The following is a 27,768-nucleotide window of genomic DNA, read 5'->3' as shown; positions in this document are numbered from 1 at the left end:
TGACTTAAGTGCTATCTGATGAAACTAGCATAGAGACGTTCGGCACTTCTCACTATTGTACTGCTCAAAGTCAACTGCAGACTGTCGGCGAGTGCTATAAAACAATCCCAAACCACTGTCAAGTTACCGTCTCCATCTTGTACTCTCTTCGGTCAAATGGCACAAAATCTAAAACATAATTGCTTATTTACCTATTTTATACATATTTATTTGCCACTGTTTCTGAAATGGTAAATTCCCCTTCCTAATCCTCACTTATTAGGGGCAAGCTACATGAATATAATGGAACAGGCTCATTTCTTGCTTCCTTAACTTGGAAAAGCAACATTTCATAAATAGAGCATGATGTCACATGAATCATCAGTGCCAGGGTAGAACCACAGGTATTAGTGAGTAAGGCACCTGCCCCACTGCTTTTGGACAACCAGATTGATTTGGGATGTGTGTGGTACTCTAATAATAGTACCAAATTCTTATTAGACCTAAACTCTTCCCTAAGAAAAGATATTTGTTTTGACCTTTCTGAATATGTCAAAGAATGTGGCATTCTTTAGTTTTCCATAAGTTTGGAAAGTATCATTAACTTGTCGCTAAAAAATAAAAAGAGTCTCGACCTTGAGACAGAGTTCAGACTCTTTCTTGGGTGGAATTTATCCACAATGCCCGATTACACACACTCACACACACAAACACATGTGCTAGTTAATGCCAGTAGAAGCTGGTGAGGACTGAAAAGTCTGAAATTTTACCGAACTTGCCAGCTAATACACTGGCCTACCACAGTGGTATGGATGCTGGCAGAAGGCATCAGACTTGTGGGTCAGAAACAGGACTGCACTGCTCACAGCAAGGTCAGCAGTGAGAGCATCACTGCTTGAACTTGAGACCCAAGGCCCCACTCCACAGGGCAACGTGAAGGGGCTAGATGATTTGACAGTGGTCTGCACTTCAGGGGGAAAACTCCATGCTTAGAGAGCCCAAATCTTTTGTTCTCAAATACTTTTATTGTGGTAAAATATACAAAACATAAAATTTGCCATTTTAACTAGGTTTGAGTATACAATTCAATGACACCCAATATTCCATAATGGATAGTGAACCTGCCTGACTTTTGCACCATATGGAGACATTACCTTTATTACAGTAGACGATAAACAAACCTCACCTTTTTTTACAGCAAGATTTCTCAATCTCAGCACTACTGACAGTTTAGACTGGGTAATTTTGTGTGTGTGAGCGCTATCAGGTACCAGGATGTTTTGCAGCTTCCCTGGCTGCTTACCCACTAGATTCCCTCAGCTCTATCAATCAAAAATGTCCCCAGAAATTGCCCAAATCTCCTCTGTCTGAGAATGATTACTCCAGAGAAAGTCACTATCCCTGTTTTCCAAGCCTATCCACTATACTTAAAAAGGCAGTCCAGAACAAAGGCAATTAGTACCTCTGCTCACAAGGTATAAACACAAGACCTCTGCAGAGAACTGCGTCCCAACAGAGGTCTTGATATTTACTTCTAAAAGTTTATCTGCTTTTCAGGCACAGCTAAATTACTTGGGCAATTTTCTCATGACATTTACACACACACACACACATACACACACACCCCCCACATACCCTTCTTCATTGAAGTTACAACATAAACCATTCAGAAGTGTCAAACTCATTTTCACTGGGGGCCACATCAGCCTCACCATTGCCTTCCAAGGGCCGGATGTCATTTTAGGACTGTGTAAATGTAACTACTCCTTAACTAGGGGCAAGGAGCTCCGTGCTGCCACCAGGTAGAAACAAGGTTCTGGATGGATAAAACAAGGTGGAGGGCTGGATTCGGCCTGAGGGCCTTGTGTTTGCCTCCAGTGACAGGAAACCAACTCAAAGAAGTTAACTAGGAATAGCCCGAAAGGAAGTGTAAGTATCATTTGTATCTGAGCCAAGTTGTATAAGATAACTACATTTCCTTTCTTACACAAAAATTTTGATCCCTGGGTTAATAATTGTTTTTTAATTTCACTTTGTTTTTCATATTTGATACTCTTCCTCCATGTCACTCAAGTGCTTTGAAGTTAAACAGACCTGCCCCTTTATCTGACAGTACAGTCTTGGACAACTAATTATACCTATGTAAGCTCACCTTCTTCCTCTAAATAAAATGGAAATAATAATAAAACCTATGTCAAAGGGTTATCACCACAATTATATGAGATAAAAGTGCCTACTACAGTGCCTGGCACTCAGTAGGTCCTTAATGAACAGCAGCTATTGTTCCATGAGGATCGCCATTGAGATCACATCCCCACTGTTATTGTTAATATAATGGGCCCTAATTTCTCCACACTCTCACTTTGTTTTTCACAATATTTATAAATAGCTGCTTAGGACATAGAGCCAATGGTCACCATGTCACACAGAGAGTGACTCTAAGCCCTGACAAGATGTGCTGCTCATGCCAACCACATGAGCTAGACAACCCCAACTCTATTACTCAGGGAGTCAAAGAAGAAAATAATTCTGGTCTTTTATTACCTGGTTTTATGTCCTTCAAAATGACATCAATTAGTCGATATTGCTCAGCTTTCGCCAATCTGTCTAATCAGTCTCTCTGGCATACTTGTATTATAATAAGTTAGCATTCTCCAGTCAAACAAGAAATCCAGTTCTGAGGACACTTGTCCAAGGCTGCTCAGCTATGGTCAGTGATCAGTGCCCCCTGCCAGCCACCCTACCTTGTGATCATCAAACTTACCAGTAGAGAAATACCTATCACAGATTCCATAACTCATTAAATGATAAAGAGATTTCTCTCTTGGTAATAATGCTATGATTTTTTCTTGGTATTTGGCTTTTTGTCTTTGGAATATAAATTAGTCTTGGTTTCAGCAGCTATTAGCTGTGGTATATACACCTCTTCTTTGTCTTACAATATTTAATTACAGTTTCAGGAGACTTAAAATTCCATTTAACCTCAGGAAAAATATCTATAACTGGAGTTTATAAGAAATTATTAGTTGTAGCTAATCCTGGATAATAAATTGGATTTTTGAAATCTGCAACTGTTGACACACCAGGTTTGCCATCAGGACAGTGACGCTTACAGACAATGCCTGCGGAATAATCAAGCAGCAACTGCACTGACACCCTGTTATGGCAAACACAACTGAGAAGGTCATTTATGGAATGAGCTGGATTGTGAAATTTGCTTTTTAAAAGGAATCATCACACAGTAGTTAAAGAAAAAGTGGCAATTCCTAGTGACCTCTCATTCCCTTGAGTATGGGATTATGATTTTCCCTCTTCACATACACTCCCATCTTCCACTCAGGACTATAAGAAACCTGATTGAATTGTATGAAAAAGTCTGATTTATTTCTGGCATCATTAAGCTAAAATTAATATTGCTCAGTCCCTTCCATAGCAAATGTGTGTAAACATGCGCGCGCGCACACACACACACACACACACACACACACACACACCGTGCAGTGTCCTGCTGGCCTAGGAAATAAAATCAATATACACGCAGCAAACATTTGAGTTGCATTTACATAAGCAATTACTTTATGACAGAATTCCAACCACCACAACTTCGAGGAGGCTAAAGGAGAAAATACCATGATATTTTAAAAACAAAACTAAACAACAAAACCCTGCTTCTCTAATGAAGGACTTTTTTTGTAGATAAAACCCCAAGTCAATATTATTTTTTCTGTATCAAGCTTTCTCCCTCTTTATATCTCATACCTAACTCCAATCCACTAAATTCTTCAATGTTCTTTATTAAATATATATCATTGTTCATAGTAATAATTTAAAAATACTACATGAAAATGGCTATTCTTTGTGGGAATACCAGGAAGAACTGAAGGTGTTTCTTTGTGTTTTTAAGGTTTTCAATCACACTGCACCTGAGAGGTTTAACCACCATGTGCACAGAAACAGCACAGAGCAGATAACATAAACTTGAAATAAAAATAGCGGTAATTGATATACATATTTTTAAAGGCATGGTGATTACCTGATCCACTGGAATCTCAACTTGAGTATCTTCATCTTCTTGGACTTCTGCTGCCCCCCGTGTTTCAGATCTCTCTGCTCCAGCTTTGAAAATGCCTTCATCTATTATTTGAGACAAATACACAGTGAAATTGAAATCCAATTGTGACATCATGTGGCTGAATGTAGAAATTACAATCAAATACCTGAGGAAGATTGTTTTTAGTAGGTACATTAGTGCCCTTTGTATGGATAGGAGTTTTGTAGCCCTCTCCCCACAAGTCTTCTGCAAGTTCACGGGGAAAAGGTCTAAAGCAAGGCCGACCCCGCAGAGAAGGGGTCTGTCCCACACTCCTCCTGTACATTGGCTCTGATTGAATGGCACAACACTGCCAAGTTATTTGGATGGGAAGGACTTCACACTTATCATCTCTGTTCTTCCCTATTATTCCTAAAACAGTGATGATGCTTAGTGCCTTAAAATACCACTTTTATATGTTTTTCTTTCCCAAGAGAATTCTATACACTGAATATAATGTATTGGAATGATTCTCTCTGTTCAGAGTAACATAAAATATTTTTACTGCAACAGAATCACAGAGATGACTCCACTTCGCACACAAGTTGATCTTCTATTTTGAAGATTTCCATAGGATTTTCACAATCTACGTCTTAAAATCCCTAACTGTAAATGTAACCTGGATCTCTAAGCTCCCCTGACTTGTTTTCCTATGGAAGCAACAATAGAGATTTTCCATATTTGAAGTAGTTTTAACATCTTGCCCCTCACTCTTCTCTTCTTCAGGCCAAGGAATCAAAGACTCACTGGACCCTTTGTCATTATGTCTGCTGACTTGCCTCAAGACAGGTTTCATGCATCAGCCACTCTCACTGAAGTTTTCTTGGTCCAATATTTAAGGATCTCCAGGGATGGAGAGTTTGCCTTGTTCTTGGGCCTCTATTATACTATTCATTACCCCTGTAGTCTACAAAATACGTTTTTATCTTTTGTCTTAAAACCTCTTCTATTCCTCTAAATAAAGCTTATTCCCTGAACACAGTGAACCCATTTCACATAATAACACTTCATGTTGTTAAAGAATGAGATCGTTCTTAATTAAATGTAAAATATATTTTTACATTTGTTGAGGACCAATTCTAAGGAAGGCACAATGTGACACTCCAAGCTAGGGAACGAGACGGAGAGTGTTCCCTCAAGTCTCCTCCAGGCCCCTGAGCCAGCGGAGACACAGACACAACCAAGTGCTGTCGTAGGGAAGGGCCGAGGCCGGGCCCTGTGGAGGTTGGGAAGGGTCCATCAGGTGAGGAGAAGAGGGAGGGCGTGGAGAGGAGGAAGACAAAGCCGAACTCCTTTTGGTTTCTCACAAAAAAATTCATTTTTAAATACATTTTTTGTAACTTGATTGGATGATGGCTGCTCTACCCTCCTTTTTTTAAAACTAGGGATAGCAGAGAGACTCTCACAGCTGATTATGCATGTTACGTTAACCCACAAGGATGAATTCATGTTGAAGATCACCTACAACATTCATGTAATCCCACACTGGATTTTTCTCTCCTCCAACAAAATATTTTCACTCTCTCTTTCCATCCATCAGCTCTTGTATACTTAAGCAAAGCAATTTTTCATTCACTCGAATTGTCTCAGTTAAATCATCCTACATGTGCATGTAAATTGAAAATATACCCACATAACAGGATGTACTATGAAATCATTACTGAATGGTGGCTTTAGCAGTGGCAGCTATTCTGGATTATCTCTACAACTAACCATCCCCCCAAGGATGTACCCCACAAAGCATAGCTAAGGATTACGTCCTGACTCTGTTGTGTCTTACAGCTGAGGACATGGGTCCAGAATGAAACAGCAGCCAAGAGCTCAGTGATACCAGAAGGGATTTAGAAAACAAAGCAGAGAATGGGGTGGTGCTCTCACAAGTGTGGGCCTGGAGTCAACACAGGCCTTTGCTCAGGCTCTCAGCAAAGCACTGGGAGGGACACACCAAGATGTGAGTCAAATAACAATCACTCTGTCCTAAAGGAGGAGAGTGAAAGGGGCAAATCCAAGCCTATAAAATTGGAGTCAAAGGGACAGGGTAAGCCAATACATGGCCCTCCATCAAATCCTGGATCTTGGAATTCAAGGAAATAATAATAGAGACAATAAAAAAATAAATTGTTTTATTCACATGTGGAGTTCATTAACTCTGAGAATGTGCAGAGGCAGAATAAACTAATTTCAGAAAGGGTTGTACAATTTATTAACTGTTACCTCCAGAATGGGTTAAAAAGGAAAATTAGGTATGTCTGACATTCATTTCTACCTTCTAAATTGCCTTAGAAGATAACAATCACACTCATCCACAAAACGTTCCTTGAGTTAACCTTTAGAGACAGATGTTGGATTCAGTAGCTTTGACCTACATGCAGGACTTTGATGGGTGACATTTTTGCATCCAAGTATTGTACTTTCTTTCAAAGATACTACAAAGAGAAACCTACTGATACAAAAAAATATATTCTTAAATACCTACATTCAATGAGATGAATAACTGTATCCTAGCAGTGCTATGAGTGGCTTGCAGATGTGTGTTAGAATAAACATTTCACCAGAAAAGAAGAATAAGATCGATAGTCATAAATACAATGGAACTGAAAGGGCACTGGAATGGAAAATGGCAACCATCGGGGTATAAACAGAAGAGACACAATCAGCAAAGCCCAGCACCGTGTACAGTGGCACAGACAGAGAACACAGAGATAAAAGGGTTTGGCTGAGGTGTGGGGGAGGTTTTAGTCAGCAGTGAACTGAGATGCACAAGCCATCTTCCTTGGCAGCATGGAGATAGAAATGAGGTCAGAAAGAAATTCATGGGAATAAACGGTGAAGAAAAATGGAAGAACAGCTAAAAAGTTACTTTGTGGTAGAAGAAAGCCTATTAGGATTTCATGTTTTAACTGTACATACTATATAAATTTAAAAAGGGTTATATGAATGACTAGGAAAAATATTTTAAATAGCACGGTCTGACTATAAGTTGTTTATATAATATGTAAGTATTTTACAAAATTTGGAAGATGAAGAAAATAAACATTCTTCTAATCTCACGAACCAGAGGTAAGGACTAATATTGTGACAACTGACATTCTCTTTTCCCCTCTCTCCCTCACCCAAACATACACATACACATTCATAAAACTGGGATCATACTGTATATAATTTTTAAAGGTTTTTTACCTTAAAATCACATCAGGAACATTTCCCATGTTAATTAATATTATTCTAACACATAATAAATTGCTGCACATGGTGGTACCATACTGTAATTAATGTACAATGCTGAATAATAAAAAAAAATAGAGGAGTGGTTTTTTTTTAATCCTTACCTGAGGGCATTTTAGAGAGAGAGAGACAGAGGAAGGGTGAGAGGAAGGGAGAGAGAGAAAAACATTGATGTGAGAGAAGCGCCGATTGGTTACCTTTGTACTAACACAAACCGGAGATGTACCCACAACCCAGGTATGTTCCCTGACTGGGAATCAAACCCACAACCTTTCAGTTATGGGGACAATACTCCAACCACTAGGCCACACCGGCCAGCATAAATACAGTGGGTCTTTGAATAACATCACTTCATTTAACATCATTTTGTTATAATGTTAATGAGGAACATACAACAATTCAAAGCTAAGGCCACTGTCTGTGTGGAGTTTGCACATTCTCCCATGTCTGGGTTTTCTCCAGAGACTCTGGTTTCCTCCCACGTCCCACATATGTGCATGTTGGATTCACTGGCGAGTCTAAAGGTCCCAATCTGAGTGTGGGTGTGTATGAGTGGCCCTGAGATGGAAGGACATCTCGTCCAACATGGGTCCCACCTTGCATCCAGACCTGCTGGGATAGGCTCTGGCCACCTGAGGCCAGGAACTAGAATTGGTAGGATAGAAAATAATGATCTGACTTGTTTTCACTCATCTTTCTTAAAAATATGTAGAGCTCATATTTATTTCAATGTTTAATATTAGAAGTATTTAGGGTCTTTACTTAGAAGTTTGGTGATGTTTTTGTGACTAGATATATGCCATAGGAAACTAACTCTTGTTTCTATCAGTTAAGACTTCAATAAAATTGATTTTATTATATGTTGTTTTGCTTAAAGTTACAGGTTCCAAGAACCTACTGATGATGTTGAGCAAGGACTTATTGTATACGTCATGACCTGCTGTGTAAAGGGCATTCTGGGAAACCTGAAAAGGTTGATCTTTACAGGCTAAGCATCTTGTGTTAAGATCACAGAGACACGCGCTATGTCTCTTTCCACGTGCATATGCGTTCTTTCCTGCCTTACAAGTCCTGTTTCCCAAGAGTAAGCATGATTCTTGAACACATAGTCTTCAATTAACTTCTATTGAAGGGAGACCAAAGACGAGTTGCTGTTTTAATCTCTTTCTCACGTACGGATTGATTTCCTTCTTTCTTTATGCTCTGTACGACCCTCCAACTCACACACTCTGCCAGTGTTTAGCTCTCCCTGCTATGACCTTCAGGCTGATAATTAACTCTTATAAATCCTCAGCCTTGTCACTGAATGTGCCTTCTACATCTCCTCAAAAGAAACCTCACCAGCCCAGGTTTCCCTCTGTCCTGTACCCTACCATCTCCATACTTGCAATGCCCATGTGCTGAGCTGTTCCACCCACTGACAATCCTGTCACCCCTCCTCACCACATAGCATTCCCACCACACAGAGAGACTTTGGTTGCAGCCCATGTGCAATCATGACCAAGGAATGTGCGGGTCATGGTATGGTGATGCTAGTTTGTCTCACACCTCTGCCCTCAACATCTAGTTTGCTGCTGTACCCTCATCACTGGGTGGCTGACTGTTGGAGTCATCTTATCATGCTTCAGACCCTATTCAGCTCCATAAAACAGCCTCAGGTATCCCCTCATCCCACAACTAAACAGAACCATTAGCTTCCCCAGGCATGACTTCCCTGTCACATGTACCTCCTTTAATGGTTTCTGGTTTTAATGACTTCTTGCATCAGTTCTGCCCCCTTCGCTACAAGCCCCTTTGAGCACAGGCCATAACTTTTGTCTTTTTAAGTCCTGTGCCTAGCACAGTGTCAGCCACCAAACAGGTTTTAAAAAGATGTGTGTTTTTAAAAAACTAATATACAAAACATTACATAAACACCAAATTTTTGGCATTGTTTAAAAGTGTTACTTGTAATAGAACCTGTATGTGTACATACTTCATCTAGGACTAAGATCAGTGAGCCAGGGTGAATGTTCAAAATGATGTGAATATTCAATATGAGAGTTCCAAGGCAGGCCTTAACACCACAAAATTAAAATTATTAAATGCCAAAGAGTTGCCAAGAAGACCAAACTACAATGGAAAGTAACTTGAACAATACAGTAAGAAGATGCTTCCCTTCTGTCAGTGCTGAAGAGCAACTAAGGACACACTCCAAGGAAGAAGGCAAAGATAAAACATTAAAAATTCAAAACCCCTGTTTGCAAGGGTAGATTCCATAAGAAGTATGCAAAAATATTAAGTTTTTCATCAAGGGCAATATTATTTAAGCACTTCAAAACCTTACCACTTTCCCTTTATTATTACTGCTAATAAACTTGCACCATAAATTGGTGAGTTTAGATCATAATGGAAATTGTTATGTGCAGTGGTTGTGTAGTTATCGCTGTAGATACTTCAGACATGCTAGCTACAACACATCAGGGAAGGTACCACCTGCAGTAGGGGGTTTAGCTCCAGTGGAACATGGAATTAGCTTTAGCATCACTGTCTCCATCTCTCACCCACATACTTTCTAATACAACTTCTGAGGCAGCACCCCACAAGGATGGCTCCTGTCAAAATGAGCAGTAACCACAATGGTCACCTTCATGTTTACATCTTACTCAATCTCTCAATCTTTCATCAGCTTTTAATACAGGCAATCTCTCTCACTTTTTCTCTCTCCCTCCCTCCCTCCATCCCTCCCTCCATCCCTCCCTCCCTCTCTCTCAGTGTTTGTGCATGTACACTTGTTTCTGTCTATCTCTCTATTTTACTCTCCTGGTTTCAGCAGCTCCTTTTTCTCAGTCTCCTTGGGCAAGACATCTTCCTCTGTTCAACTTCTAAGAGGTGGATCACCCCAGAACTGCATCATGAGTCTACTTCACTATTTATACACTCTTCTTGATAATCTCACCAAGATCATGGTTTGAACTTATCGATATGCCCATGATACTTTAATCTATATCAGCCTCTGCATAGATCCCAAACTTATATATCCACTTGTCTAACTTGATGTCTCAACTTGTATGTCTAACAGGCATCACAACCTCAACATGGTCAAAATAGAACTTTGGTTCTCCACCCTAAACCTCATCCTCTATATTCCCATCCCAGGAAGTGGCACCACCACTCAATCCTGAAATATGGGAATTACCCTTATTTCCATCTTACTCTCACTCCCTGCATATATTCCATTGCTGCCTTATCAAGTCAATCTCCTTTTAAATATATCCCAAATCTGAAAATATCATTTCCATCTCCTCCATCAATGTGGTCTGATCATCATTATTTATTGGCTGGGCTACTTGCAACAGCTTACAAATTAATGTCTCATTTTCACTCTTGCTATCTTGTCATTCATCCTCTGTATAGTAGCCAAGTGATATTAATAGATTTTTAAAAATATTTAGAAACTCTCTAATGTCATTCCTCATACATAGACTCCAAGCTTCTTACCAGGGCTTACAGAGATGTGATCTGGCACTTACCTCCCTCTTGTACTTCATTTCACTACACTTTCCCTTGGACCATTAAACTCCAGCTCCATTCTGTTTCTTCAACAGAAAATTCCTTCCTGTCTTATGGCTTTGTACTTCTTACACTCTTTGCCTGGGATGCCCCCTCCCTTTTCTACATGATTGGTTGTTCCTTGTCATTCAGATCTCAGGAAACCTTCCTGGTTCCAATTCGAGTAGCCATCCAGTCATCCATATTGCTCTGTTTTAATTCTCTGCCTAGCATATCTTATTAGCTGATATTTTCCTTGGTGTTTTAGTATTTGTCAGTCTCCACCAAGGAGTAAGCTCCAGGAGGGTGAGCAGCATGCCCGCATCGTTCACTGCCCTATCCCCAGTATGTAACTCAACACACAGGTGTTTGAAAGGTATCTGTTGAAAGAATGAAGAACAGACATTCAAAATATTTGGTAGAATGAGGTAGAATGTAAGGAGCACAGAATTTAAAGCCACTAGCCCAGTCCATTAATTCTTCATGTTGTTATGGAGTTTTTGGCTCAATCAGGACACACTTGGCAATACAACATCTGGACGAGTAGGGGGATAAAGAGAGTTAAAGTGAAAGAAGACTGATGTACAACCTACACAGGGATCAACAACTCACTCTGTGTGGTAGATAAAGTAGTAGCTCCTCGCCCCTACCCAAGATGTCTACATCCTAATCCTCACAAATTATGAATATGTTACATTGTATGGCAGAGGTGAATGCAGGTTGAAGAAGAAATTAAGGTTGCTAATTAACTGATTTTGAGATGAGGAGACTATCCTGGATTATTTGTGGGGATCTAATGTGATCACAAAGGTCCTTATAAGTTAAAGGGAGAGGCAAGAGAGGCAGGAGAGGTAGGGTCAGAGTGATTGACTAGCCATTGCTGGCTTTGAAGAAGGGAGAGGCCATAAACCAGGGAATGGCCAACAACCTCCACAAAGTGGGAAAAGGCAAGGGCACAGATGTTTCCCTTAGAGACTCCACAAGGAACACAGCCTGGCCACCATCTTGACTATATAGCCAAGCATGGACCATTTTGGAATTCTGAGCTCCAGAACTGCATGATTGTAAGTTTGTGTGTTGTTTTAAGTTACCAAGTTTGGGGTTATTTGTTACAGAATCAATAAGAAATATCTTGAGTCCAAAAAGTATGGTCTACAAAGAATATTGAGGGCAGTAGCCACTGTAAACCTTTCTGACTCCTGCAGATACTTGCTGGGCAAGGACAGACAGCTGGACACCTCTGCTCCCATCCTCCTCTGTTGTTACTTCCCTCTGTTCCCCCTAGAAGGTGCAAAGACCATCCCCACCCCCAGATATGCACACATCTGCCTGAAGAAAAGGGGTTAGATTTTTTTAAAAGCTCCCCTCACTCTAAAACCCTTGTAGTAAAAGCTATTTGCTAACAAACTAAAGAGCAAGGATAAATTGGATACACGATACTGCTCTCATTCAATTATTACACTGAGGATCAAATGCAATGCTTGGAAGCACCCTGAACCCAAATTCAGCTGAAACCTTTTCTTCTTGAATCAAGAATAGACACTTTAGAGTATGTTACACAGTAAAGCAATAATACTCGAATAAAAATAAAAATGCTCCTCAATTATTTCTCACTTACCCCTTATGAATTTTATTGCCTAAAAATTGAAAGCAGAGCTGCTGAGGTAGGGTTGTCATATTATTACTGTGTAGTTCCTAATAAATATGAAACTGTTTCCCACACAGAAATGGAAAACAAATGCTTGAAACTTTTTTAGCTTTTCTGCAACTAGAACCACTGAAATAAAGGCATTTCCTAGTTTCAATGCATCGGTATTGCAGCTTAGTAACATTATAATACTTCAATATTCTCAAGTAAAAAAGTTATAAATAATTAATTTATGATATATTTATATAATTGATGATAATCAGTGATTTAGTCCCAATAATTTTATGTAAAGAACACCTTATCAGAATTATGAAAAATTATTTTCAGTATTATTAAACTATATTTTAATATGTTCAGTGTTTTAAACTAGTCGAAACTTATCAGGATAAATAAGATTTAAAAAATGACAAAATAATGCCTGTTCTGAATACTTTATGCCAATACCAGATAGCTATTAAGTGGAAACTCCATATGTAAACAAGAACATTTAGTGCAACTATAAACATTTTATTATGGTTTACTATTGAGACTGGTTCACAAAAATATTACATTAAAAAACAAAATGTTAATTTTAGAAAGCAGCTCATTAAATTCAGTAGATTACTGAGAAAAATGTGGGAAATAAGGAATTTATGACTTCCAGCTATAATACTTTAAGAAAAACAAAATACTTAGATTTACAAGGAAAATCATGCCCTCTTTATAAGTGTCTTATATGTTACCAGAGGCAAAATTAAAATTAAAATTGGTAAGAATGTGACATGAAAATGAATTTCATTAGCTAATATTAATGTAAACCACATTCACATGTGAGATACATTAAATTTATAACTCTTCATAGATACATATTGTTGTCATCCCAACATCTTATTGAAGTTTAAAAACAGCACTTCCAGACAGCTGACCTGACGTGCAGCGGACTTCACCACGACGAGCAAGGGGTGAGGCGGAGAGGGAGGGGCACTTACGAGTCGTGACACTTCCTCATGGGGGGATATCAGCCAATCCTCCTCTGAGGCTTATTACAACAATGTGCAACATCCTTCTCACACTCCTCTGAACGAAAGTATATTATCATTAGGAAGGATGAAAAACTAATCAAATAACAGCTAATGTTCTGAGTGCATCTAACTTAGTATAGCAATATAATCCAAATGGTTTTTTAATCACTAATTTTCTCCGTATATTTTGTTATGGCTCATAAACACAAATGGGAACTCTTCACAAAAACAAGAATATCACAAGTGATATTTTTGGCAATTTAAAATATTACATGGGAATAACTTTATCTATACACTTTTACAAAGGCTGAGTTTTCTCGAATGCAGTTTGAAATATCTGGCTTTTTCCCATTCCCTGACTCCCATTCTAGGGTATTGAAAATATCATCAGTTATGCAGTTGCTGTTTAAAATTAACTATTAACTGTTTATATAGATTTTATTGGAACCATCATAGTTATTTTACCTTGACACTAAATGTGTGTAACAAAATTTTCTGAGTGCAGACTCAAAGCATAAGTAGGATTATTATCATTGACTTCCCCAGATCACAGGTAATTTTGCCTTTATCTGTATATTCTATTTTAATCTTTTTAGACACATTTTTCAATTTTCATCAAAGTCAGAGCTATTCAGAGTATTAAGAATAAAGCACATATTTATTTATAATATGTAGAATTTATAACTTCAGACTACTTTATAACTTATATACATTTTAGTATAATTTCCAAAGTTTATGTTAGATGATGGGACTGAAATAAAGTACACCTGAGTATGTTTACCTAAACCAACAAGTATATACAGCTTTACTTTCTCACTTCTAATTTTGAAACCTTATAAAAATTGTATTGCAAATTTTTTTTGGTTCATCAGAGCAAGTGAATTGTTCTTCTTTGTACCCCAGTGACTTGGAGTTATTTAATAAGTGGCCTGAGATTCACAATTCTTCTTCCTGATTCTGGCTAACCTGTGTTGCGTAGTCCAGTCCATAAAAGAGCTAGCCACACTTCAAATACTTCTCTGCTCTAGGAAATGGAAAATGTATCATAGTAACAAATGGGGTATTTGAATATAACAGAAATACACAGTACTCTTAAATTCCTGAATTTTTGTTCATTCATTCATTTATATATCAATATTTACTGATCCTCCTCATGGTCAGGCATGCGCTAGACACCAGCTATAAAAGAAGAACAAGGTGCTGGCCTCAAGATGCTAATTGTCTGGGGAATACAAATGGGAGAAATCACAGCAAAAAATGGGAAATGTAACAAGTGCTACACCAGCTGTCAAAGGTGCATAGGGAAGGGTATTGGTGGTGGAGGGGTGACAGTCAAAGAAAACTTCTGAGAGACAGAGGCTGCAAACTGGAAGACAGACAGAATTAGTCACTGATGGGCAGAGGAAGGGTGTCCTACACAGGAAGATCAGTGTACGCAAAGACTTGGGGGTTCTAAAGCTCATGGTATGTTTCAGCAACTGCAGTTAGATAAGCATGGCTGCAGTGAGGTTACAGGGCTGGGGATTGACAGATGAGGGGGGGAGTACTTCAGAACACCCTGTCTGATAGGACCAAGAATTCAAACTTGATAATGAAGATAATGAAGAACAAGCAAAGAACTTTAAGTTGGAAGTAGGACACACAGGACTAGGGGAGTGTTCTGGAAGTAGGGGTGCCCAGACAGATGGGGAGTGAGGGCTCATGGCAGGGTGTGTGTGGAGGGGGAGACATGGAAGGTGTCACTCAAGGTCCTCCAGGACCATGCTGCTGAGGTGGAGATACCAGGTCAGAGTGAGAAGGCTAGCTGAGACTGTCAAAAGGAAGCCTGGAATGTGGGTCAGACTGAAGTGACAAAAGGCTGTTAGCCTGGAGACTTTAAAGCAATAAATGGGAAAGAAAGCATGGAAAGGTGCCATGAGGTTTGAAGCACAGGAATCTGTGGTAGAGGGACAGGCACTGCTCTCTTTGACTTTGGCACTGCACTAGACACAGTATGTCCTGGATGAGAGCAATGAGAGTGGGCTGGACAGGACTCATGCGACAACTCTGTAAATGCCTGGGTACGGGAGGTGAGAGAGATAAAAGAGTCAAACAGAACCCTAAGGTTTATGGTTTGGTGTCTAAATGATTAGAAGTGTTATTTGCTAAGACAAGAAAAAGAAAAGAATAGGATAGTAAGAAGGGAAATGATACATTTTAATTTTGATAATTGGTTTGAGTCACCCGGGAGTACCATGACAGAACGTCAAGAAAGTGGTTGGAAATGAAAGTCTGTAACTAGGATAAAGTTCTAAGATGAGGACACAGATCTGAGAACCACCAAAACACAGTTGGTAAAGTCATGGGTCTGAACGAGCACTGGACTGAGAACAGAAGATGATTGAGGACAAAATTCTAGGAAACAATATTTAAGGGATAGGCAGAAGAGAAGCAAAGACTGAAGAAAAGTACAATATAAATGAATAGATAGACAGGCAGATAGAAAAATCTGAGAGGTACAAGAAAAGATAAGACAGTGAGCTGCTGAGGAAGCCACAGGAAAAATGAAAGTCGTCAATAAATAAGTAATTGGTATTAAAAAGTGTCCTCTAGCTTTGGCATCTCAATGGTCTGGTCAACTAGGTGAGGGCAATTTTAATACAGCATAGAAATCAGATTATATAGGGGTATGAACAGACAAGCAATACAGGCCACTCTTTCAAGATAATTGGCTGTGGAGAAGACAGACCATAGACAAAACAAACACACAAAACAGAAACCTAACTCAGACCATGGAGTCTGTAAGGGATAAAAAGGGGTTAAATCTGCATCTTCTGACTTCTGCCTCCCAATGAAGTTGTCACAGATGTCAGCACCCTAAAGATGTTGCTAAACCTATCTCTAATGCACAAGTGGGTCTAACAAAATCCTAGCATTCTTGTAGGAACTAACATTATTCCTGTTTACTTATGATCCAGTTAAACCAAAACAGGTCATCTGCATCTTGATAATACCAATATAACTAGAACTGTATCTCATAAAAATACCAATCATTCTTGCTTCACAGACATTTATTGGAGTTTGAACTTTACCTAAAATACTTAAATGGATTATAGCCTGGTATTCTGGCTGCTGGAAGCAAGAGGCTAGGAGGAGACAGGGCAAGAAAGACAGAAACCTGCACAGCAGCACCCATCCCAGGGAGCAAGGCTCCTTCTAGGTGTCCACCTGAGTTTAATCATTCTCTATGTTATTGTCATTAATAATCATTTCAGACAAAGAAACAAAAGGCTCCTTAGCTTCAGAAGACGAAGAATTCACATAAGCAAGCTAATAAACAAGAGGCAAAAGTGGAACCAGGATTGTGAGTTTTCAAAATCTAGGTGCAATTGATAAACTTGAGATGGGAGAATAAACTAAATATTCTCTAAATATTTGTTTCCAAAGTATATACATATAATAAATTGATACCTAAAGGATTAAGTACCTAGCTCAAATATGAGTATAAAAATTAACTGAATATTCATTTTCAAGACTTGGTTATTAATCCCAATTATTACTAAATTACAGCTTTGATACTCTAAGGCTCCAACATTAGCTTTCAACTATTAGCCATATTGTGCTGTAAAATAATATGCTTAACAATGCCAACACTATTACAAATATAAAGCAGGTATTACCACCTTCAAAGCTAATCTAACAGTAAAACAGGTTCTAGTAGTTCTGTGAACTGCGGTCCTCACTCAGGGTAAAGCAACACGCAGTGCAAATGTGAAAATCAGCCCCAATCAGTCATCCTGAATAAAGGGATTGAACTGTTTTTCATCTAATCTAATTGGCACAGAAAACATGCCTAAATTGTTCATTAAATCTGCTTGAGGGTGTTTTCAATTTAACTGTTCCACATTTTACAGATTAGTATGCTTCTATTTGCTTCCACACCAAAATGAGATCTCTTGAATGCTTAGCATTTGAGGTGTTTATATAGGCTCCGTAGTACTTTGTTAAGAGGACAATAAATTTATATCAGAGTTGATCGCTTGCTAAAGATATATAACTTAGCTTTCTTTGAATGGCAGCTAAGCTTCAATCTTAACATAAAATAGAAGCTAAAATATATTCAATTTAGCCTATCTTCTTTGACTATGCATAAATCCTACAATTCAAGGAACTACTGTCAATAATGAATGGTGGATAAAAGCAAACATTTTCATAAGATATTTTTATCTGCAACATGTATTATGTTCCAAATTTTATTTAAACTAGCCTGGGATAAATCCATTTAAATGATGCTATTGAACTCCATTTCAAGATGATTATCTAATCACAAATCAGCAACTGATATAGACATTCAGCTACAAAATGCCCGTATATCAACTTAGTGTCAAATTTGAGAGAATCAACTAAAGGTAAAATGCCAAACCATCAGTGGGAAAAGATCTCACCCTCAACTGATGATGAGAAATATGTAAATGAGCTACAAAAGTACTATTTATTATGAAACTATCAAAAAAGAAAATTCAAACAAATCAAGACAAACCAGCCAACATTTTCCTCACTTTGATTTAATGTCGCTGCAACAGCAGGTGCTGACTGAGAGTCCCCCAGAGTCTGTACTCTTCATTCAGTGTTTCGACTTAGGGACTTAGTCTGTGCCTACAATGAATGTCTATGGATGCTGTATTTTTGCACAGACAGAAAACATTCTCCTCCAGCATTCTAACCAGTAACTGAGACATTATTATGTTATCTAATAATTTCATTCCAAAAGGAATAATTCTGGCCCCTTATGCTCCAAAAATGATATCTTTTCGATATCCTTGCTTATTTCTTAACTGATAATTGAGAAATACTAATAATCCACTTGTGTTAATCTTGGGAGAGGAAACAGAAATAAAGCAATCTTTATTGGATTTTTCATTAAGCTAAAATTTTTAAGTATTTTCATGATATTACATTTGATATAAATTAACTCATTTGGTTATTATAATAATTTACATACTTCTAATCAAGATAAACACAAGTACTGAAACCTAAGGAAACAGTTTTTGTAGAATAAATGGAAATGCTTACTCTTCACTCAAGAAATCTTTTTTCTTCAGCATTTACCTAGAGTGAGATATAATTAACAATAACAGTAACAATATCAATAATGATGATTATTAGCTTATACTCATTGAATACTTAGATTGACCACCATCAATCTAAGCATATTATATTCATTAATTCATTTAATACCCATAACGACTTTATGAAATAATCACTATTGCCAACATTTGATAGTACGTATGAGAAACAGAAGCATTCTAAAGTTCACAGAGAGAGGGGGAAGCAGGATTCAGATACAGCAGTCTGACACCAGAGTGGAGGCTCCTACTGGCTTCACCGTGCTTTTAATGGCAGGTTCTCTAGTCTGCCAGTCATGACCCACTAGTGAATTAGGACATCAGTTTAATGGGTTGCAACTAGTGTTTTCTGAATAAAATTTAAGAAAACAGAAAAAGAGTTTGTGGGCCATGTGAACTGGGCAGTCACAGAGAGCCTCCCACTTGGCTTAATGCTGAGCAGTCACCATCTTGAGATTCTTAATAATTGTATCTTTGAGCTTGCGTTTTGTAAGTGAAGTCCATTGGGACAAGGGAGCCTGGTCATGAGGACAGGACATGTACACAACATGTGTGGCCATGGTTCCCTGTCCCCATTCACATCTAGTGTTCACAGTGTCCCATGAGAACAGAATTCAGGTGGACCCACGATGCATGCAAGCATGTAATATCTGCATCTGAGGAGGGGCTGGTGGGGCTGCAGACTGAGCCTTAGAGGCCACACTTTCTTTTAAAACCAGAACTCGCTTCTAAGGAAGAAAGACAGCAAAGGCATTCTAAGAAATAAGAAAGACCAAGGATAATCCCGTACTCTTTCTTATTCATGTTACTTCTCTGTAGTAGTCAATCAGCTTCTGAAAAATGAGGAAAGAGAAGAAAGGGGAAACATAAAGCAACCTGTAGCTCCTTCTCTCCTCAGAACTTCCTTATGAGTCAGTAGACTAAGGTAGCAAATATTGGTAGAATATACACATGTCAAGAAGTGAAACAAACAGTTCAGTTAGTTTTAGGCAGTTTTTCCAGTTGTCTGATAAGAAAAAAAAAGTGGACATACAGGTATGAGCTAGGAAACACAAGGTGTTCAATTGTGGTGATTTCATATGTTAGTTAAATGCTCCTATATTTTCATTTAAAACTGGCACTGCACAATAGAAAGATTTAATCAAAATTAGTTAAAATGTGGATTTCTGGCCAAGATGGAGTCATAGGTAGACACATTGTGCCCCCTTGCACAACCAAAAGAAGGACAACAACAATTTAAAAACAGAAGACAACCAGAACTGGCAGAAAATCGAACTGTATGGAAGTCTGACAACCAAGGAAGTAAGGAGGACACATTTGTCCAGACCAATAGAAGGGGCTAAGTCAGGTGGCTGGGCTGAAAGGGCTCTTGGCAAAGCAGCAGCTGGCGGACCCAGTGAGGCAGTGGATTGTGGAGGGGCACAGTGCACAAGGTGGCTGGTGGACCAGGCAGTCCCACATTCACATGCAGATAAACCAGGTGAAAATGGGAAGTGGGACAGACCATGCAACCCAGGGTCCCAGCACAAGAGAAACAAAGCCTCAAAACACCAATTGAAAAATACCTGTGGGGGTTGAGGTGCCAGGACAAACTCCCATCCTCACAGGAGAGTTCGTTGGAGAGAACCACAGGGTCCTAGAACATACACAAGCCCACCCACCTGGGAATCAGCACCAGAAGGGCCCAGTTTGCTTGGGGAAAACAGCAGAAGTGACTGAAATCTGGCAAAGAGCAGAGCAAGTGCCATTATTGCCTCTTGAACCTCTTCCCCACATACAAGTCACTATCCAGCAACTGGGTTGCCCCGCCCGAGTGAACACCTAAGGCTCCACCCTTCATACGTAACAAGTGCGTCAAGACAAAAAAAAAAAATGGCCCAAATGAAAGAACAGATCAAAGCTCCAGAAAAAATACAACTAAACAATGAAGAGGTAGCCAATCTATCAGATGTACAGCTCAAAGCACTAGTGATCAGGATGCTCACAGAATTGGTTGAATTTGGTCACAAACTAGATGAAAAAAATAAAGGCTATGCTAAGTGAAATAAAGGGAAAATGTACGGGGAACCAATAGTGATGGGAAGGAAACTGGGACTCTAATCAACAGTGTGGACCAGAAGGAAGAAAGAAACATCCAATCAGAAAAGAATGAAGAAACAAGAATTCAAAAAAATGAGGAGAGGCTTAGGAACCTCCAGGACATCTTTAAACATTCCAACATCTGAATTATAGGGGGTACCAGAAGGAGAAGAGGAAGAGCAACAAGTGAAAAAGTTATTTGAACAGATAATAAAGGAGAACTTCCCCAATCTGGCAAAGGAAATAGACCTCCAGGAAGTCCAGAAAGCTCAGAGAGCCCCAAAGAAGTCGGATCCAAGGACGAATACACCAAGGCACATCATAATTACATTAGCTAAGATTAAAATGAAGGAGAGAATCCTAGGAGCAGCAAGAGATAAGGAAACAGTTACCTACAAAGGAGTTCCCATTAGACTGTCAGCTGATTTCTCAAAAGAGACCTTGCAGGCAAGAAGGGGCTGGAAAGAAGTATTCCAAGATCCAAGATTGTTCTATCCAGCAAAGCTATCATTTAGAATGGAAGGGCAGATAAAGTGCTTCCCAGATAAGGTCAAGTTAAAGGAGTTCATCATCATCGAGCCCTTATTATATGAAATGTTAAAGGGACTTACCTAAGAAAAAGAAGATACAAAACATGTACAGTAAAATGACAGCAAGCTCACAATTATTAACAACCACAGCTAAAGCAAAACCAAAAGAAACTAAGCAAACAAGTAGAACAGGAACAGAACCACAGAAATGGAGATCACATGGAGGGTTATCAACAGGGGAGTGGGAGGGGGAAGAATGGGGGGAAAGGTACAGAGAATAAGTAGCATAGATGGTAGGCAGAAAATAGACAGGGGGAGGCTAAGAATAGTATGAGAAATGTAGAAGCCAAAGAACTTATATGCATGACACATGGATATGAACTAAAGGGGGGAAATGTGGATAGAAGGGGGTGTGCAGGGTGGAGGGGAGTGAAGGGGGGAAAGAGGGACAACTGTAATAGCATAAGTAATAAAACATATTTTTAAAGATTAGTTTAAATGTGGTTTTTCTTTACTTAGAATAACAGCAAATAAAAAGCACCATGACAAGTCAAGCAAGAGACCACAGAAAAAAAGGAAAAAGTGTATATTTAAGTAACTTTAACAACATTTTCCCTGTTTTGTAACCAAAAAGTCCCACATCTTCATTTTGCACTGGAGCCTATGAATTTTATAGTCAGTCCTGCATACTACACATAGTTAAGAGTACCTACTTTTTTACAAAATTTGTATTTCACGAAACAAATATACATGAGCATATGGAGGGATATGGAATCGTGATATAAATTCTTCCATAGTATAGGTCACAGAAAGTTTAAAAACCATTTCACTGCACCGAAGAAAATAAGACGTGTAAGAATACTTTCTCCTGGCCACCCTGAAAGATAACTCACTTACGAGGGCAACACAGTTACCTGAATTCCTGCTCCCTGTTATGTTCTATACTCCAGACTGCCATAACGTGACCTAACTTTAACTTTCCAACATGTCCCCCATCTCTGCAATGAGACACCTCAACCCCAGAGGAACCAGGAGGGCTCTCTCTTCCCTGTCCTCCCCTCCCCTCTCCCTTCAGGTGGCTGGCTCCTCCTCACCTCTGTGCTTTTACTCCAGCCTTCTCCTCACAGCCATGGTGCCTGTCCATTTTCCCTTTAAGATGCAACTCAAGGGCCACCTCCCCAAAAGTCTTTCGCTTCTCTGAAATATTCGTACTTACTCTCTGGACCCTAAGAGTACCACATTATAGATCACTCAGATATTGACACAGAGAAGATATGAGATTGTTTCATGCTCACTTCTCCCAAAGCCCATAACATCTGACATGGTTGGGCTACAAACGAGAGAGAAGGGACTTAGTTGTTTTTGAATGCCTACTATGTGCTGAGTGCTAAGCTAAGCATGTTCCTCACCATACTGTATGAGGTAGGTAATTTTATCCTGTTGAGGTTTAAATACCTTGCCTAAGATTACATGGGGCCAGGACCACAGCCAAGCTCCTCCCACCACAACGCATTATAAATGACATCCACCTCAGCAGAGCCCTGGAGAAAGCATCACACTATTAAGGTGATCGATTGCAATTTAGACCAATTAGACCAAATCTTAAAAAACATTTTAAGAGTCACAAGGAATGTATATTTTACTTCTGTATTTTCAGGCTGCCTTCTAAATTACAGATGAGAAGAAGTAAATTCAAAAGTTAAACATGAAAATATTGATAGCAGGCCTGGGTAAGGAGCTGGAGGGTCATGTGGGGGAAGGGTAAGTAGTTGTGAGATCATTTTGGGAAAACAAATGAGAAAAACAAAGAGAATACTCTTAAAAGTTTTATGACAGTGTAAGAAATTAAACTTTGCAGAAACAATAGAGAACAAAGAGTTATCAATTTAAAAAAATTTTGGCCACTCAGACATAGAACATAAGGCATGAGTTTGAGTCTGGTGTGTGCCTTAGATGGACTTGGAGAAAGAAACATTTTTGTCTGTTTTTTGCTTAATAAATGGAAAGTTGAGAACTCGGCAAGTTTTTCTTTAAGAATTTTAAACTATTATTGAATCTTCTAACCATCTTTTAGGATAATTCTTCCTCCAGATAAAGTAAAACTATATTTTTCCTACCTTAAGGTTTAACTGTTAAAATCTGTCCATAAAAGGCATAATTGCCAAAATAACCACAGGTTTAATACCTGATTGTATCAGAAACCCCAGTGGAAATATAAATGCTAATGTGAGATATGAGTGGAACACGCACTAATACGCAGTATGGAACCATCCATAACAATTTTATTCTTAGCTCAAAAGTGAAAAGCAAGAGATTTAATTTCAGGCAAAGGAAATTCTGAAAAAACCATCTGTTTTCCTTTGGTGTTCCTAAAGTTATATATACATTTTTTCATTGAAAGAAGAATTAAAAATAAGAAAAGAATGAGTTAAGCTACATATATAATAATAGCATACCCATAAGGTAGCAGGATAAACTAGAATACAATTTAAAACAAGCAAAACATTGGATAATTATTTAAAAAGTGAAGTCACGGAGTTCCCTCATAATCAAGCTATTTTTATTTTTAACCATATTTGCTTATTAGAATATATGAGTATTTTCCTTTTGGGGGAGCAAAATCTAAACTTTCATAGAAAAACAGAACTGATTAAAGTGTCTATTTTCATATTGGTATGTGTGTATAAGAAATCAATATACATATTTTCAAAAGTCAGTGGCCAAATAAATTTAGCACACATTAATGAATTTCACAGCTGGGTTTAAATGGATTCTGGCAAACTTCTATCAAAAAAACTTTCAGAAAAGCTTTTAAGTAAAGAGGGAACTCATAATATTGAAATTGTGTCTAAGTGAATTGAGTTCATTACAGATGCTATTCTAAGAACATTCACACAGTCCAATTTTATACTTAAAGTTATTACATGTTCTTAAATACATTTTAAGCTGCACATTTTATAACTAGATGGTAAAACCATATGCATTGGTTTTACATGGTTACAAAGGAAACAAAGGCTGATGTTTCTGCACATATGTGAGCAGAGCTAACTCTATGCCAACAAAGACCGCACTTCACTGCTCCTGCTTAACTCCACCATCGTGAAACTATCTTTTATGCATTAAGCATCTTCTTTCACTCTTCCAGTTTATCTACTTTACAGAATTCATGCAGGTTGCCATGATTTTACCTTAATTTTGGAAAGGCCTTTGAATTGTCAGAGAAGGAACATGCTGGCAAATTAATAACTAAAGAAATAAATGCATAAAGAATTTTTATACTAAACAATCCATGCAAATGTTTTGCACATCTTACATATGTCCTTGAATTTATTAGCTTTCAAAAAGCTATGAATTGCATTGCATAGGAATTGTGCCAGCCAGGCTGTTTATAAATTATCCTGTGTCTGAGGATTTGCAGCTAGGAAGAGTTGCCATATACTTGCCTATGTAACCACCTAACTGGCACTTACAAAGTAAAGCAAAATTGACAACGAGAAAATAGTTAAGACTACTATTCATTTGAAAGAGTTTAGGAGTAAAAAACACTTCAATTTCATTGTACTAAGCTTTCTCGTCAGTGGGAAATAAAAGTGAGAAGTTGCTAATTCAATAAATGACCTTGACCTTCCTCTTAACACAGAGGATTGAGACAATCTGGACCATCTGCAGAGGCCCATCCAGATATGAATTCCTAACCCCCTCAGAAAAGAAAAAAAGGGTGTGGGAAAATTTCTCCTTGACAGGCAGAGGCAGCACAGAACTGGCATCCTCACTGCTCTGGGAACAGGCTCTAGATCCAGCTCACAATTAATAAGCACTTCCGTTGGTTTATCTGTTCATTTATTTGCTTGCAGTCTAAGCACCAACCCTATATACACCACTGCAGCTGCTCTTTCAGTGGACCCTTCAAGAAAATGGCCATGTACTCAAGTTAGCACACCAGGTCTTCCAGAGGTGTGATGGACACCAGCTCAGGGAATGATGGTGTGCAGAGGATGGAGTAGCTGAATACCGAAAGTGAGGGACACAGAGGAAAGGATGCTTACTCTAGTGTGGAAGAAAAAGCAGCATGAGCAGAGTCATGCAAGCTACAAAGCCCACTTGGTCAGGTTCATCTGAGGAATGGCAAAGGATGCCTCATGGATGATGCTCTAGCAAAGAGGGGTCAAGTGGTAAGCAACAAGATGTACAGGGTGGGCCAAGGACAGCCAGTCGAAGAAGATTTGTAGGCCAAGCAAAGGGGGTTGATCCTTTAAAGGGGAGCCTCTGGCAAGCTTTTAAGCAGAGGAGAAACATGATGAGATTTCAATTGTAGAAAGACCACTCTGGAGGCAGTTCAAATTTGAACTCTACTGAGGACAAAGGGGGAGGGAGGAGAGGCCTGGGGGTGAATCAATGTGTTAACCTGGGATTTCAGAAACAAACCCTGAGAACTTAACATATGAGGGCAGGCAGAATAAACAAGAGGGGTCAATGAAGAAGGCTGAAAGACACAGAGAGGTAGGGGGAGAAACAAAGAGGGCTGTCACAGTTACCAACACAGATTTTTTTTAAGTGATCAAAAGAGTTAAATAGCAGTAACACTTTAGTGTGTTTGCTTTGTACCAGGCACTTTGCATATATCAACTCAATTAATACTTATAGGATTGTGATGATGATAATAATAACACTATTATCTTGTTTCATAATTGAGGAAATTGAGACAGAGATAATTTAAGTAACTCATCCAAAATTATACTAGCGTTAAGTGACAGAGCCACCTCTCTAGGACAATGAGGCCAAGCAAGATGAACCTCTAAAGACACCATTGGATTTGAATTTCAGGAGGTCAAGGACAATTGGATTTAAACTTCAGGACAATATTTGGTAGTGTGTTTTCATTGATAGGGTGAGAACTGAAAAATGATTTTAATATACTGAGGCAGAACTTGTAGGTAAAGAATTAGAGGTATCAATGTTAAAGTACTGTTTTAAAGAAACCAACAAGATTTGAGTCTTCTGTAATATGACCTGCTCAGTTGTCTTTCGCTAAAGCATTTGGAGAGTGTGTGTATGGGTGGGTGCATAAGCACATGTACGTGTTTGTATGCACTTGTGTGTGGTGTGGGCTGATGCCTGAAACTGAGGAGGTGGCAGAAACCAGATGGTGAGGAAGATCGTGGAAGCAAGCCCCTCTCAGGAACGTTGTCCCATGGATGGCAGGGAGCCATTCACAACACCCTAACTCTTCCCTCAAGACTCCTCTCCTCCAACAGACTCCTGCCAGCCCCACCTGCCCATTTTTCAGCTGCCCCTGCCTGCCCAGTGTTCTGGAGCTGGCTGTCCCAGATTCATCTGACAAACAGAAGGGGGCACCTCGGAGATGTCCCATGGCTCCCCCTTGGAAATTCTCATTAATGTGATTATGGGCATGGGAAAGAAGAGATAAAAGACCTGCATTTTCTCACTCCTTTAAAATTGCTGGAAGGTGGTGATTCTCACACCTGCTGATTCCTTCTTAAAAGACCCTTGCAAGGCAAGAAAGAATACTGTACTGTTTTTCTCCCTTGCCCTTTCTTCCCTTCCATGGTTCCTGACAAAACACTTGTTTTAATTCACAGGTAGAATGTTGGCAAGCTTTGATAACCTTCTTTCACAATTTTTACTAAATATACATAACAGCAGATTATATGTGAGTCCCCATGATTTTAAATAACTGAACCAATGAACAGAAATGGGTTTAGCTCTTAAATAAGTAGGTGAAAATCAGTCTGGCTTCCTTTTGGAGTCAGACAGTGCTTCCCACTGCAGACAGGAGCAAGAGGTCACAGTGAATGTGAATAAACATCAGCATCCAGCTCGCACAAATTTACACACTGGCTTTTTAAATGAAGACAACTTTTACAGCATTAATTGGAGATTTCAAGCAGCAGGTGGTATACATTTTGTTTTATTTTGTGAGAAAAAGTCTTAACAGTTGTCAAATGGCCTGAGTAGAAATGAATTATTTTGAGTTTTTTTTTCAAGCTCTCTGAAATGAAGCTTTTACTTCCTGCAGCGTAATGGCCTTCTTTTGCCATGTAAATGTGGGATCAATCTAGTTTTAAACAGAAAGATTTTTCTAATGCATTTTTGGTATTTTTCAAGCTGTGATACAGCTGATAGAAATTCTTATAAAATATGAGTTACGGGAAATCCATATTTATAAGCTTCTGTGAGTAATTTTAGAGTGCTGACTTTTAAACATCTGCTAATGAAGAATTCCAAGAGAAGCTCTGTGAACTAATTTTTACCATTTCCTATACACGCCTCTTTCCCTGACGCCGACCTTGGTGGAAGGCTAAAGGCCTGCCCTGAGAGGGTCGCACTTTGTGAGCTTCTGGTCACTGCCCCGAAGTGAGTGTGAGGTGAGACTCCCTGGAAATGGGATGGAATGGGGCCATGGATCCCAATTCCTGGAGAGAGGTCTGCCTCCCTGACAGTTCCACAGTGGTCACAGACTTCCAAAGTACTTCATGGTCCTGTTTTTCGCTTTTAATTTTCCCTGGGAGAGTAGTGGAAATCATAGCATTGAAAAGTGGACATATGGTAAAAACACATG

At 39.0% G+C, this 27,768-nt stretch overlaps 1 protein-coding gene across 4 annotated transcripts in view; it reads right to left on the bottom strand.

Annotated features, from left to right (window-relative positions):
- Positions 1–27,768, bottom strand: part of DCDC2 (doublecortin domain containing 2) — a 183,771-nt gene that overhangs the window by 22,786 nt on the left and 133,217 nt on the right. For all 4 annotated transcript variants that reach the window (XM_036026448.1, XM_036026446.1, XM_028511125.2 and 1 more), the window contains one exon: positions 4,013–4,113. In XM_036026448.1, the coding sequence (XP_035882341.1) occupies positions 4,013–4,113 (101 nt within the window). The remainder of the gene's footprint in view (positions 1–4,012; positions 4,114–27,768) is intronic.

The sequence above is a fragment of the Phyllostomus discolor genome, chromosome 5 (genome assembly GCF_004126475.2).
Source record: "Phyllostomus discolor isolate MPI-MPIP mPhyDis1 chromosome 5, mPhyDis1.pri.v3, whole genome shotgun sequence".
Taxonomy (NCBI): Eukaryota; Metazoa; Chordata; class Mammalia; order Chiroptera; family Phyllostomidae; genus Phyllostomus; species Phyllostomus discolor.
The sequence above is the reverse complement of the archived record's forward strand: the minus strand, read 5'-3'. Positions and strand labels throughout refer to the sequence as shown.